The sequence below is a fragment of the Callithrix jacchus genome, chromosome 15 (assembly GCF_049354715.1).
Source record: "Callithrix jacchus isolate 240 chromosome 15, calJac240_pri, whole genome shotgun sequence".
Lineage (NCBI taxonomy): Eukaryota > Metazoa > Chordata > Mammalia > Primates > Cebidae > Callithrix > Callithrix jacchus.
Window position 1 is genome coordinate 73,656,429 of NC_133516.1, and position 14,913 is coordinate 73,671,341.

At 56.0% G+C, this 14,913-nt stretch overlaps 2 protein-coding genes across 5 annotated transcripts in view; one reads left to right on the forward strand and one right to left on the reverse strand.

The window, feature by feature from the left end:
• LOC118147698 (uncharacterized) overlaps positions 1-443 on the reverse strand; it is a 21,355-nt gene extending 20,912 nt beyond the window's left edge. For 2 of the 3 annotated variants that reach the window (XR_004734165.3, XR_004734161.3), the window contains exon 1: positions 35-443. The gene's annotated coding sequence lies outside the window, so the exon portion shown is untranslated. The remainder of the gene's footprint in view (positions 1-34) is intronic. The other variant, XR_004734164.3, reaches the window with a different exon arrangement.
• The window catches only part of GATA2 (GATA binding protein 2), a 13,702-nt gene extending 3,485 nt beyond the window's left edge, over positions 1-10,217 (forward strand). Inside the window, exons 1-6 of one of the 2 annotated variants that reach the window (XM_002758692.7) lie at positions 1,738-1,958; positions 2,589-2,862; positions 3,292-3,933; positions 5,650-5,795; positions 7,691-7,816; positions 8,320-10,217. In XM_002758692.7, coding sequence (XP_002758738.1) covers positions 2,634-2,862; positions 3,292-3,933; positions 5,650-5,795; positions 7,691-7,816; positions 8,320-8,619 — 1,443 coding nt within the window. In that variant the 5' untranslated portion in view covers positions 1,738-1,958; positions 2,589-2,633 and the 3' untranslated portion in view covers positions 8,620-10,217. Of the gene's footprint in view, positions 1-1,737; positions 1,959-2,588; positions 2,863-3,291; positions 3,934-5,649; positions 5,796-7,690; positions 7,817-8,319 lie in introns of those variants that run through there. The other variant, XM_008982257.5, reaches the window with a different exon arrangement.
• The last annotated feature ends 4,696 nt before the right edge of the window (positions 10,218-14,913 follow it).

The following is a 14,913-nucleotide window of genomic DNA, read 5'->3' on the forward strand; positions in this document are numbered from 1 at the left end:
GGAGCGGGAACCGGGAGGCACGGAGACCGCTCACCTGCCCGGCCTGGCCGCGGAGGCCCGGCGCCGGGGACCTCGCGCTCTGCCTCCAGCCCCGCCCGCCTTTCCCGGCTGGCGCAGGCCTCGGTTCCCGCGGAATGGAATTCCGAGCAGACCCGGCTCCGCGCGCCCCAAAGTGGAGGGGAGCGGGAGGCTCAGCAGGCAGGTCCCCCAGGGCACTAGACGCGCAGGTTCTCAGTCCAGTGGAGCTCTGCGCCCCCCAAGCCCCGCGGTTTACCTGCGCTTGGGCCTCGGACAGACAAACGGACGCCAGACGCAGAAGCAGGAGGAAGCCCGGGCCTGGGCCCGCGCCCGCTCGGCGCTGCCCTGAGCTGGCCGGGGAGGGGGTGACGGGGGCGCGCCCGCGGAGCTGGGCCCAGTCGGGCGCCCCCGGAGCCGAGGGGACCGAGGGCTTTCCTCCCTCCTCGGATTATTAAAAAGTTCATTTCCTGGCGAATCGGGTGACGTCAGGGGCTCGGCGTCGCGGTGGCGGGGCCGCCCGGCCTGAGAAGCCGCCTCCAGTTACCCAATTACCGACTGTCAATCCCGCCGCCCCTCCCCCACTCTCCCGGGGGTGGCCCGGACCCCAGCCCTCCTCCTGCCCCTGACCCACCTGGGGGCCCCCTGGACATCTGCCCCGGGAGCCTCGGGCCCAGCAGGGAAGAGGGCTGAAGGACTCGGTTGAGGCCCCCCCCAGTACTCAGCACCTGTCTAGGTCCCCCCAAATGCCTTTGTCCTGGAACCCCCCATTGGCCCGGGGCTCCCTTCGAGCCTCCCTCTCCCTCGTCTGTACAATGGGAGGGGGCAAGACTTATGTGCCCGGCCCACTGGACCCATAGAGCCGGATCTCCGGGCTGGAAGTGAGTGAGGAGCAGTTTCAGGTGACTTAGGGGACAGAGACCTCAGACCACCGCCTCCCCCTCACCAGAGGCCACCTCGGGGACCCCCGGGAGGAAAAAAATGCCACCTCTTGTCCGGGGGCGTCTCCCTCCAGCTGGCGCCGGCGCCAGTCCGGGTCTCCACGGCCTCGCCCCGGGCAATTTGGGCCCGTTGGCCTTCGAAAGCCACGCCCGGGGAGGGGATCCCCCACCCCTGGAGCCACCGGCTCTGCCACCTCCACTGGGTCAAGCACAGCCCTCGAGCGGCCGCGTGTCTGAGGCTCAGGTGCCCTCTAGGGCGTAGTTCCTGCCCCTCTCTGCCCGTCTCGGTTCCTGCTGTCCTGCCGCGGTCCTCTGGGCCCTCCCAACCCTCTCCAGCCCAGCCAGCGCTCGAGCTGGGGGAGGGAAAGGTCTGGGTGGGTAGCCGCGCTCGGACTGACCGCGTTCAGCGGTGAAGGATCATGGCAGGGTTAGGGTCTCGGGGAGAGGCCATCCAGAGGGTGCGCGGCTCCGGCTCCTGGGGAGGGGGAAAGTTGGTGGTTAGTTACTGCTAGGGAGGCCCAGAGCTTCGAGGGATCCCGGAGTGCTCGCAAGAGAGCCTGGGGTGAGGGTCCCTTGGTAGTGGGGCGCGTTGGCAGTAGGGGCCGCCCGGAGTGTGCAGGGAGGGGGGCCCGCCGGCGGAGGGGGGGCAGGCCGGCGGGTCAGTCCGGGAGTCCAGCGGTTCGGGAATTGCGGACGCAGCCAATGGGAGGCGGAGGCTGGGCGGCGTGCGCCACTGATTGGCTGGCGTGGGCTTCTTAGGCGTGCGCGGCCCCCGCTTCATGTCTGTGCAGGAGTCGGCAGCTGGCGCCAGGGCGGCCAGAGGATGCCGAGGGGCCGGAGTCGGGCGGGCCCGAGGCCGAGGCGCGCGCTACCCCCCGCTCCTACCCTGTAAGCCCCGCCAGCCTCCGGACGCACTGTCCCTGGGCCCGTCGCCCCCGGGGCTCCCGCCCGAGCTCCTTCACTCTCAGCGGCCGCGTCCCTCTCCTCCCCACGGCTGCGTTTGTAAGTTTGGGGTTCGTGAGCACGCTGGGGACCTGGGGCGCTCCTCGTTTTGAGGGGATGGGGAGGGGTGGATCCGGGCGAGGGGCCAGGCTACGGGTGACTGCTTTGGTGTGGCTTTTTGAGAGGTTCTGGTTGTGCTGCTTAGGACTGCGCTTAGGGGCTGCGTGTGCGTGTTTGGGGGTCGAGGTCAGCATGTGTATCTGGCGCCAAGCGTGGGTGTGTGCGTGTTTCTGGGAACAAGTGCTCCACTGGGTGCCCGGGCCCCAATCTCCAACTTTGAGTCTGTGTTCCTGTGTTTGTCTACCGGACGGGGGGTTCAGTATGAGTGTCTGACTGAAGTGCTGCTCTGTGCGTTTGTTGGGGTCACTGCTGTCGGGGCCGGTCCCCGGGTGTGACCCCATGTGCACGAGTGTGTGGCTCTGGGGCCGCGGGTCACCACGTGAGTGTGCGTGGCTGAACCCCCTCCCCCGCCTTCCTTTCGTTTTGAGCTTTGGGCTTCCTCCCACCCGGGACTGGTCCTCGTTCTCGTAGGAGCTGGGCCGGGGCTCCGTGGCGCGCAGGACACCTCGTGGTGGGACTTTGGGGGTGTCAGGCGCTGGCGGCACGCCTCACGCTCCCTTCTTCGCGCAGGGCCGTTGCCGCCTCCACCCAGAGCCCGAGGCGCCGCCGCCGGCCATGGAGGTGGCGCCGGAGCAGCCGCGCTGGATGGCGCACCCGGCCGTGCTGAATGCGCAGCACCCCGACTCGCACCACCCGGGCCTGGCGCACAACTACATGGAACCCGCGCAGCTGTTGCCTCCCGACGAGGTGGACGTCTTCTTCAATCACCTCGACTCGCAGGGCAACCCCTACTACGCCAACCCTGCCCACGCGCGGGCGCGCGTCTCCTACAGCCCAGCGCACGGTGAGCGCTGGGCCCGCGGGGATGGGAACCCAGGAGCTGCGCGCCAGGCGAGGAAGGGGAGGAGGGCCCGGCTACTCGCTTCCCGGATGTGGGATCTGCAGGAATCGAGCTGCTGAAAAATCGGGGCGGGAAAGGTGGGGGCAGCGGCTGATTGGGGAGGGTCTGGGACCCATAGGGTTTCTGTCCATTTCCAGCTGGCCCTTGAGGGTTTCTGTAGGGCCTCTCCGCTGGGGTTCCTTCTATGCCGCTTGTCCTTCAGCTCGGACTGACATTCCTAATTATTATCGGTGGGGTGTTATGTTTCTGGTTTTCTTTGGGGATGACGACTTGTTCTGGGAGTCGTGATCTCACGTGTCTGTCAGAGGCGCCCGTGCCTCTGCCTACCCTGATCCTTCTGCCCACCCTGACCCTCTCTCCCTCTGCCCGCAGCCCGCCTGACTGGAGGCCAGATGTGCCGCCCACACTTGTTGCACAGCCCGGGTTTGCCCTGGCTGGACGGGGGCAAAGCAGCCCTCTCTGCTGCTGCGGCCCATCACCACAACCCCTGGACCGTGAGCCCCTTCTCCAAGACACCACTGCACCCCTCAGCTGCTGGAGGCCCTGGAGGCCCACTCTCTGTGTACCCAGGGGCTGGGGGTGGGAGCGGGGGAGGCAGCGGGAGCTCAGTGGCCTCCCTCACCCCCACAGCAGCCCACTCTGGCTCCCACCTTTTCGGCTTCCCACCCACGCCACCCAAAGAAGTGTCTCCTGACCCCAGCACCACCGGGGCTGCTTCTCCAGCCTCATCTTCTGCTGGGGGTAGCGCAGCTCGTGGGGAGGACAAGGACAGCGTCAAGTACCAGGTGTCACTGACCGAGAGCATGAAGATGGAAAGTGGCAGTCCCCTGCGCCCAGGCCTAGCCACTATGGGCAGTCAGCCTGCTACACACCACCCCATCCCCACCTATCCCTCCTATGTGCCTGCGGCTGCCCACGACTACAGCAGCGGACTCTTCCACCCTGGAGGCTTCCTGGGAGGGCCGGCCTCCAGCTTCACCCCTAAGCAGCGCAGCAAGGCGCGTTCCTGCTCAGGTAAAGGCAGGTGCTGGGAACTGGAAGAGGGGAGCATTTGCATTTTTGTGGTGGGAGGCTGTGACTTGGGAGAGGGGGTAGTGTCGGTCTCCCAGATCTGGGAATGGGTGATGTCTCTCTCTAATGGCCCCCAACAGATGTTTGAGACCCGAAGGTTGAGGAGAAGAGTTTCAGCATTTTCTTAAGGGTTTCCCGTGGCCCCCAAAGTTGAGTTCCTTGCCCCACGCCCCTGCAGGGTTGGTCACTGCCTGACAAGAACACAGTATGGGAATTCCCCCTTCCCCTCCCTGAATCCTAAGTGAAAATTCAAGCTACCTCAGGGCTGAGCCTGTGAGACAAGGGAAGCGAGTCTGTATATGCGTGTGTTAGGGAGCGTGTGTGCATGCGTGTACGTGTGTCTGTGTGCATGTTGTGTGTGCATGTTTCATTCACACAGGAGATTCCAGATGCTTAAGGAATCTGGGTCTCCAACTCAGATCAGTCTGATCTTGGGATTTCAATGGTTCCCAATCTCCTTGGGAGATTTCCCCTGAAGCAAAATTCCCAGGACTTGCTCCTGCTCCCTGCCCCCTTCAGGCCCTTCCCTATCCCTCCCTAAGGGCTGGAGTGAGGGGTTGAAGCTGCAGTGCCCCCGCCCCTTTTCCTGCAGCTGGCTGGGGCCAGACTGGGTTTGTCCAAGAACCTGGTCGCAGAGCAGAAACCCAGAAACCTGTGGCTAGCGAGGGACTCAGGCTGTCCATGTCTCTTTCCTGGATCCCGTTGAGCCACGGAGCGGGAACATTTTTAAGACAGTTACCCCAGAGTGCAGGAACCACTACTGTCTCTCGCTACTCTGCATTGCTCATTTATTTTAAACTAAACCAAGAACAACTTCCCGGGGAACACGATGCCAGGCAGCAGTCCTGCTCAACTTCGGCCCCATCCCCGGCCTCAGCCCCAGCCCCAGCCCCCGCTGAGCCCCAGCTTAGGGTCCTAGTTCTGCTCAGGCCCATAAGCTTGCCTTTTCTTGATCCTTTCTTCCAAGTTTGTTTTGCATTTTATTTAAATTCCAGATGGCCTTTTAACTGAAAATAATAATAATAATAACAAACAAAAAAACAAGGCCACTTAGTCTAAAAATGAAAGAGCTTATTATTTGTTTTATTTTAAAAAACAACAACTTCAATCCATTATTTCCAGGACTCAAATCTAGGGATTCCATGGAAGAAGAGAAAAGTTGGGAAGAAAGAGGGAAATAACCCTGGACTTAGAGCAGAAAGACAGGGAGGGGCAGACACAGCTGGGTAGAAAGCAGAGGGGAAGAGAGGGGAAGAGACGGCCGGAGTGGGAAGGAGAGAACCTCCTGGGCCCAGACCAGTTGAGCTGGGTGACTCCTGCCACTGACCTGCCCTCTGCAAAGTTTGCAGTAAATACCCTGGTGGGCACTCCAGAACGCCTGGGGCCCTGGGCCCCTCCTCCCCTCCTCCCTCGTTTCCTTGCTTCCTCGGGAGGATTGGAAGCGGGGGATTTGGCCTTAAACGACTCTCAATCTCGGTCCCCTCCCATGTGGGAGACCTTCTGGGTCCTGTTCCAGCCTAGGCCGTTGCAGCCAGGCCCAGGCTGACCGCGTGCCTGAGAGGCACCGGCACTGCTCAGCCAGCAGCTTGCCTGCCACGGGCCCCCTCCAGAGACCTTGCCGGTTAAGCAGGCCCTGTGTCTCTCCCTGTTCCCCTGCAGAAGGCCGGGAGTGCGTCAACTGTGGGGCCACAGCCACCCCTCTCTGGCGGCGGGACGGCACCGGCCACTACCTGTGCAATGCCTGCGGCCTCTACCACAAGATGAACGGGCAGAACCGGCCACTCATCAAGCCCAAGAGAAGACTGGTAGGCGCGGGTACAGGTGGCTGGGAGGGGGCTACTGGGCAGTAGCTGGCGGTTAATTAAGGGGGAAAAAAACCTTCGAATGCAGACGCTTTGCCGCTTGAAATCCTCTTTTATCGTGAAAAGCACTGGGATGTCAGTTGGTGTCGTCCCTCCTTCTGGCCAGATTCTTTCGGGCCAGATTTCCTCCTTGGGTGCAGGGAGCCCACCGGCTACCCTTGCGCCACCCCACTCTGCTCTGGGATCCCCAAAGTTGAGTGTCCACGGGTCCGACTCCTGTCCTCTGGCCTCTGCTTACCTCTTTTTAAAAATAGGGCCATGAAGTACTTTTCCTTGTGGATCAGCCCTCCCCGACCGCCCCACTCACAAGCTCCTCGCGCTTATTTAAATAAAACACCAACTCACACCGGCCACTAAAAAAACCTGCCCTTTATTATTTTTCCATGGAGTCACCTATACTGTGTATTTTCATTTGAGTGATTTTTAAAAAATGCCCTTTCGGATCTCCTGCCGGAGTTTCCTATCCGGACATCTGCAGCCTGAAGATAAGGAAACTTCGTGTATCTGTTTCCGGACTCTGTGAGTTTTTAGAGTCTCCTCAGCTCAGTCCTGCCTCTCGCTGGGCTGTTTTGAAATTTCTAATACCCTCCACTCTGCAAATAATGCGTAAAATGCTAAGAATAATAAATATATTTTTTCAGGGCAAAGTGATTTATGAGGCTTAAATCGTTCCCCTGCTTTGGGGGCCTTTTTTTTCCCCTGGAGCGAGGGCGGGGTGAGGCCCGGGTGGGGGTAGAGGTGGAGGACGCAGTGTTGGCCCCTGAGTCAGAATTCCAGCTTCAGGCTGCTTACTCACCCCTCCCTGCTGCCGCGGCTGCAGTCTCTCTGTCCCTTCTGTGACCAGGCTTGGGCCTGGGGCCATTCCAGGCTCTGCAGGCCTCAGCCCTCAGCCCCCAGCCCCCACGCTCAACACCTGGCGCACTCCAGCCTGCGGTTGCCTTAGAAGTATTGGGGGACCCTCTCTGTCACTGTGGGGCTGGCGCTGGTGGGACCAGGAGAGGGGATCTGCTTTCTTGGGTGAAGCCTCCCTCTAGTTTCTCTAGGGACCAGGCACTTATTTCCAGAGCCCACCTCTGCCAGGCATTTCCTGAGGGACTAGGACTTAGAGGGCTGGGGGTTAAAACTCTGAAAGTTAGGGTATGGTTGGCTGGATAGGTGGGGGTCAGCACTCAGACCAGCTAGAGAGATGGAAAAGTTCTGTGTCTGCACTGCCCACTGTGGTAGCCCCTGGCTGCATGTGAATATTGATCACTTGAAATGTGGCTAGTGCAACTGAGGATTTTTAATTTTGTTAATTTGTAATTAGATCTCATTTAAATGTCTGTCTGTGGCCAGCTGCTCCGGCGTTGGATGAATGGTGCAGCTCTGCACTCTGTAAACCTGTGCTGGCCTCAGTGGCACTGACTCACTCGGGACTATGGATTTTGAGGGGAGTCGTGCTGGAGAAGACACAGAATGGGCCCCAGACCCAGGGGCTTGAGGGGACCAAGCCAGCTCGGTCTCAGAATGCCTGTGCTACTAGAGAGCCCTTCTGAGGGCCTCAGTTTCCCCATTTACTGATAGCAGGGCACTAGGGGAGGTAGCTAATTCTTCCCTCTAGCTCTTGCAATCCCGTTGATTCTAACATCAGGCTTCTGAGAGTTCTTTATTCTAAAGTTCTGTGAGTCTTATTTCGTTCTCAAATTCTAAAATTCCATGGTTCTGAGATGCTTGATTCCCCAATGAGATTTAGCCCTCCTTGACTGAATCGGTGGGGGCTGTGGGGGAAGCGAGGGTCAGGGAGGGAGGTTGAGGTGGGCGTGAGAGCCCAGCCTGCTGACGCTGCCTTGCCCTCCCAGTCGGCCGCCAGAAGAGCTGGCACCTGTTGTGCAAATTGTCAGACGACAACCACCACCTTATGGCGCCGAAACGCCAACGGGGACCCTGTCTGCAACGCCTGTGGCCTCTACTACAAGCTGCACAATGTGAGTGTGCCCCGCCCTGGCTGCCCCACCCCTCCCCAGGGACCTCTGCACTTTGTGCTGCCAGGCAAGAGGCCCCAGCCACAATATCCATCTTGGCTTGGCTTGGGAAGCCGCTGCCCTGAGCGAGCGCCAGAAGGGCTTCCCGTCAGAGGGGGCGCTTTGCCTCTGTTCAGGAGGTGGAGCTGGCTGGGGCATGATCCTGGAGGCTAGAGAAGTGGTCTCTCTGCTCAAAAAAGGGTCAGGGTGTTGGGAAGGACTTCAGTTGGCTGGGCAGTGCTGGCATGCCATGGGCAGAGCCAGGGAGTGTGTGGGTTAGCCCCGTACACCAGAATCCGCCCTTCCTTGAATGGTAGCCATCTGGTGAGGGGACTGTGAAGGTCAGGCAGAATTCCTGGCTTCCTGGGACCCTCAGCTTGACCTGCCTCTGGCCCTCGCTATGGCAGCAGTGGGACATGTTGCTGGAGGAAGGAATTGGCCCCCTGAAAGCTGGTGGTCGCCTCTAGGTTAATAGGCCACTGACCATGAAGAAGGAAGGAATCCAGACTCGGAACCGGAAGATGTCCAACAAGTCCAAGAAGAGCAAGAAAGGGGCGGAGTGCTTCGAGGAGCTGTCCAAGTGCATGCAGGAGAAGTCGTCCCCCTTCAGTGCAGCTGCCCTGGCTGGACACATGGCACCTGTGGGCCACCTCCCGCCCTTCAGCCACTCCGGACACATCCTGCCCACTCCGACACCCATCCACCCCTCTTCCAGCCTCTCCTTCGGCCACCCACACCCGTCCAGCATGGTGACCGCCATGGGCTAGGGAACAGATGGACGTCGAGGACCAGGCACTCCCGGGATGGGTGGACCAAATCCTTAGCTGCCCAGACTTTCCCGAAGGCCAATACCACTCCTGCCAGCCTGGCTCGGCCCAGCACCCCCTCTCTTGGAGGGTGCCCGGCAGCCTGCCAGCAGTTACTGTGAATGTTCCCCACCGCTGAGGGGCCGCCCTCCGCACTCGGCCGCTGCCCAGGTGGGATTTCCTGCATGGACAGTTGTTTGGAGAACAAGGACAACTTTTTGGAGAGAAAAGGAGGGGATGGGACAGACAAAGGCAACCATTTTTAGAAGGAAAAAGGATCAGGCAAAAATAATTTATTTTGCTCTTGTTTCTAACAAGGACTTGGAGACTTGGTGGTCTGAGCTGTCCCAAGTCCTCTGGTTCTTCCTCGGGACTTGGCGGGTCCACTTGCCAGGGCTCTGGGGGACAGATCTGCAGAGACCTCAGCCCGCACCCCCTTCTCCTCTGGCTTCCCTCTCTGAAACAGCCAAATTCCAGGCTGGGCTGAGCCAAAGCCAGAGGGGCCACGGCCTGGGGAGGGTGAGCTGGTGCCTCCTTCGATGGGCCCGGCCCTGGAGGGCAGAGACAATCACGGGCGGTCCTGCACAGATTCCCAGGCCAGGGCTGGGTCACAGGAAGGAAACAACATTTTCTTGAAAGGGGAAACGTCTCCCAGATCGCTCCCTTGGCTTTGAGGCTGAAGCTGGTGTGACTGTGTCCCCTTACTGAGCGCAAGCCACAGTCTGTCTTGTTTGTCAGGTGGACCCTGTAAATACAACCTTTTTCTGCTAACCCTTCAACCCTCTCCCCTCCTACTCTGAGACAAAAGAAAAAATATTAAAAAAAAATACATAAGCTTAACTCACTGATGAGTTAATTGTTTTATTTTTAAACTCTTGTTGGGTCCAGATGATTGTACGTAGCCACAGAAGCCCTGCTCTAAAAGGAATAAAAACCACACACAAGGCTGGCACTTCGCAATTGTTTTTGGGAAAGTGCTGAGATCCCACAGCCCTAGTATGAAAGCTGGGGGTGGGGAGGAGCCTTTGCTGCCCTTGGTTTCTGGGAGCTGGTTGGCATTTGCTGGCCTAGCAGGGGGTGAAGGCAGGAGTTGGGGGCAGGTCAGGACCAGGACCCAGGGAGAAGCTGTGTCCCTGCTGGGGTCCTGGGTCCAGCTTGGCTGTGGCTGTCTGGATCCTTCCCAAGGTACAGCTGTATATAAATGTGTCCCAAGCTTAGATTCTGTATGCGGTGATGGTGGGGTATGGTGGCTGTTGAGGGGCCCCTGGCCCAGGAGGAGGATTGTGCTGATGTAGTGACCAAGTGCAATATGGGCGGGCAGTCGCTGCGGGGAGCACCATGGCCGGAAGTAACTTATTTTGTACTAGTGTCCGCATAAGAAAAAGAATCAGCAGTATTTTCTGTTTTTATGTTTTATTTGGCTTGTTTTATTTTGGATTAGTGAACTAAGTTATTGTTAATTATGTACAACATTTATATATTGTCTGTAAAAAATGTATGCTATCCTCTTATTCCTTAAAAGTGAGTACTGTTAAGAATAATAAAATACTTTTTGTGAATGCCTCTGGCCTGTCTTGTGGGCTCCCGGGAGGCTGAGTCCCGGGTGCGAATTTGGGCAGCCAGATTGCATTGCTTTTATTGCTGTGGTGGCTGCAAGGGGAAGGCCCCTGGAATCTGGGGTCTGGCCCTGTTGGGCCTGGGTCTGATTTAGTCACTGATTTGGTCTGGGTCTGATTTGTCCTAGTGGATGGGAGGATACTAGGGAAGCGCAGGGAGGCTGTGGTTTCTCCAGCCTGTGGTTCACCCCTGAGGGCTCAGCAAGGCTCCTGCAAAAGCCATCTCCATTTGCTTCCTCCCAGGTGCTGAGCTTCCTCTCAGCTCTAGTTTCTGAGATATTTGGTCATCAATATTCCTGTTCATTGACAAACTTGACTAACCTGTGATTACTGATGTCATTGATTGCTGTCATCTTTGATCAGTGTTGTTGGTCATCAGTGATAGGCACCATTACTGATATTCCTTCCAGATTAATGACATGTCTGGTCATGATAGCCTGCCATCAGAGATACCTGATGACTAACAACTGATCACCAATATTTCATTAATGCCTCTTCTTAACCATGTGTCTGATCACTGATACCCACAAAATGTGGTCACCAATGTCTCCAGTGACTGTCTTTGCTCACCAGTATGCCTGATCATAGTATCTCTTTTCACCAATATGTTGATCACCAATGAGCTTTGTCACTAATGTTCTAAGTATGACCACCAGTGTGATTGATCAGTGTTTTTTCTCGAGATAGATTGATCATTCACATGTGATCTCCAACATCTCCGATCACACTGTTTCTTATCACCAGTGTTTCTTTAACAATATCCTTGATCAGTTGTTTCTGATCACCATTCTCTCTCCCCAGTCATTTGTCTGATGACCAGTGTCCCTGATCATAGGATCCTCTCCCCATCAAATTTCCTATCAATGCAGTCACTGGTGTTTCTGGTTCCCAATATCCCTGATTGCTCAACTCTGATCATCAAGATCTCTTATCACCAATGTCTCTGATGCCCAACATCAGTGATTGCTGAATCTTCTTCAAAGTCTCTGCTAACCAATGTCCCCATTTTTCAAAGTCCCTTATACCTCTGATCACTGACCTCCCTGGTCACTAATATCCTTGGTCATCAGCATCCCCAGTCACCAATGTCTCTAATCACTGAATTCTCTAATCGTTGATGCCTCTGCTTACCAGTGCCCTTGATCCCTAATGGTCTGCATCTGGTTCTCTTCATCAAGATCTCTGGACGCCATGTCTCCAGTCATTGATTCTGGTCACTAATATCTCGTGTACCTTTGGCCATCAAGGACATGGACATCTTATGCTTTCCCCACTAATGCTCCCGGTCACCCACAGCTCAAGCCACCCATGCCCCTGATCAATGATTGATGATATATTTGATCAACAATGATTCTGGTTGCCAAGACCTCTGAGCACTGGCTCCTGATGGCCAGCATGTGACATGCCCCTCCCTGACTAGGTTGTGCTTGATGGACATCATCTCTTGGCCGACTCCACCGTCCCTAATGAGGAGTCACTCTGATTGTACATCTCTGGTCAGTCATGGCTTCTCTTAACCTTGGTTGTCATTATGTTTGACCATCAGGGTCTTTATTCACCAGGGGCCCTGAGGACAGGTATTTCTGATTGCTACCATCTTTGTTTGTTGATGGCTCTGATGTCCACTTGGTCCAGGAGATTTTCCTTTAATTCTTCCCAATACCATGCTGCTGACACTGGGAGGTCCCTCACTTAGAGCTGGGCAGGCCAAAGTCCCGGGAAGGTCAGCATCTTTTCCCAGCTGCCCCAGCCCATCAGGATAGACTTTGACCTCTGGACACTCTTGTCCTGGTATGCCACCAGTACTCCCTCCTGTCCTTCCCAGTGGATTTGACACTGAGTACAAATAGGAGCCAGCCTAGGGCTTGGCAGGGTAGACACGTGTCTCCTACCTGATGCATAATGGCCCTGAGCCCCCTGGCCTCCACCCTCCGTAGCTCCAGAGCAGGAGGCTTCCTCTCCTCCTGCCAGCTGTAGCCACAGTGAGGGCAGATATGGTCCTCTTTCCTATGCCCCTGGATCCTGATGGCAGGATTGTGTGTTTCTGTAATCAGGTGTTCACATGTGCATGGATGTACTGTTGAACATCTCCTGTATGCCATGCACTGTTGTAGACATGGAGTACAGCAGGGGATAAAACAAATAAGAATCTCCTTAAGGGGCTTACATTCCAGGCACGAAGCATGAATAATAACTCTACTTGGCCTCTGGAGAACCATCCTACTTGCCTGGCCCAAAATCCAGAACCCAGAGCCAGCCCTGGACCCCAGAGCTTAGAATCGAGAACCTGTAGCCTAGATCCCCAAACCAGGAGCCATAGCCCTACGCCCCAGAACTCAAGAACCAGAGCCTGAAACACAGAGCTGAGAGCCTGGACCCTTCAACCCAGAACCTGCAGCCTGGGGCTCAGAACTCAGAACATACCAAGACCTTTAAGACGGGAGCCCAGATCCCAGACCTCAGAATCCAGTTCTCAGAACACAAAGCCAGAACCTGGGGCCCTGGGGGTGGAACTCCAAATCTACAACCTAGAGCTTGGAGCTCAGAACCCATAACTCCATTAAGGACATGGAGTCTTGGGTCTAGAATCTAGGTCCCAGAACCTAGAACTCCCAAATCCGAACCTAGAACTTGCCTCGGGACTCAAAGGCCAGAATCCAGACCCCTAACCCAGACTAGCCATCAAAAGAGGCCTCCGTTTCTCTTTTCCTCTCCTGGCTTATTTCCTTCCTCCTGTCAACCAGCATTTTTACAGCACACAGTGGCAGGTTCTCTCATGAGTGCTGGGAGGTGGGCAGCCAGCAGAAACAAGTGGATAAGTGGATGAAAGCATCCCTTCGCCTTGTGACACCTGCTGTAAGAGAGCAGGGGCTGTGCCTGGTCATTCTTGTGTCCCCTATGTCCCCAGTGGCTGGTGTTAGGTGCACCCCAGTCACCTGTAGACTAGATGCATTCACTTTCCCGCACATGTTCATCAGCCTCATTCGTTCTTGGTGTTAGGTGGGGAATAACACACACAGAGACTCTTGTTCCTGTGGCAAACTCCCTCTACTCACTGCCAGGAAACTCTTGGAAAGCAGGAGCTGTTTCTTTTTTCTTTCTTCCTTCCTTTTTGGAGACAGGGTCTCACTCTGTCGCCCAGGCTGGAGTGCAGAGGTACAATCATAGCTCACTGCAGCCTCTAACTTCTGGGCTCAAGCCATTCTCCCACATAGCTAAGACTATAGGTGTGCACCACCATGCCCAGCTAATTTTTTTTTTTTTTTTTGTAGAGACAGGATCTTGCTATGTTACCCCAGCTGGTCTCAAACTCCTGAGCTCAAGGGAACCGCCTGCCTCGGTCTCCTAAAGTGCTGGGATTACAGGTGTGAACCACTGCACCTGAATTGCAGGGGCTGTTTCTCACAAGGAGGCAGCATCCAGAGGTGGGGAAGCTTGGAGGATGGTGTTGAGCAGAGATCGGGCTGAGAGCCTCAGATTCAAGTCCCAGCAAGTCAATTCAGAGCAAAGAACCGAGGCTCAGGGGCTGCAGTTTACAGCTTCTCTTCCCTCCTTCATTAAACAATTCACTTCTAACAGTGATTCCTGCCTCCCCGAGTCACTCTGTATGGTAAACAGTTTGAATTTTGTGTCCACAAAGTGCCCAAGCAGGGCCAGGCATGCAAGCCGGGAGCTGCAAAAGGCCATCTTGAGCAGGTCAGGGTGCCCTCGATGATTCCCGAGGGCCTGGTGCCAGGGTGACCGAGTGGATCGGCCTTCTTCCCTCCGTTTGTACCCAGTGGGGCTGGCCAGTCCTGGACTCAGCTCGGCTTGCCCGGCCCCTTCCTCCCTGCCTCGCACAGGGACAGACACTTCCAGGCCTGGCTTTGATGTCCATTTGTAGGAAGAAATAAAGTGCCCTTTGTAATTCTTAGGGAGCAGTGCTGTTCTTTCCCATAGCATCTCCTACCCCTCTGGTGACCCAGTGCTAGGATGGGGAAGGGTCCTCAGGGCCACAGAAATGGACGCCACCCCTGGGTGATGCCTGCCATCTGCCTGACACAGGTACAGAGTCACCTGAGGAGCGGGAAAGACGAGGGACAGCAGGTGGAGGAGGTGGGTAGAGCCTAAATGAGTTCTCATACGGGACAGTTCGATTAAAACTCTGCTGGGATTTTTTTTTTAAAGGCAAAATGACAAATGATTTCAAACTTTATCTCGAAAAACTAACAAGATCAGAATAAGTCAAAACTTAGGAAAAATAAGTGAGGTGTGTGAGAGAGAAAATGTGTGTGTGTGTAAGAGGGAAATGCTTTCCGATATTAAACAAGATTCTATTATCACAATCGTTCAAACCTTGTGGTCCCGCTGTAAGAATAAACAGATCAATGTTACAGACTCAGTAAACCCCGCAACAGACCCTATTATTTACAAGATAATGGGTGATAAAGGAGACATTCTGAATCAATGCAAAGGTGGAGGGTTACCCAATCCAGTGGCGTCGGAACGACTAGTTGGTTAGCATCTCACTTGGTGAATGCTGACTGTTTTGTCTAGACAGCAGGAAAATGTGTTTGGGCAGCATGAGGTTTTACAAAATGTGAATGAGTAGCAAATGATTTCAAATTAGGAGATTCACGTAACAAGCGGTGGAAGGAGA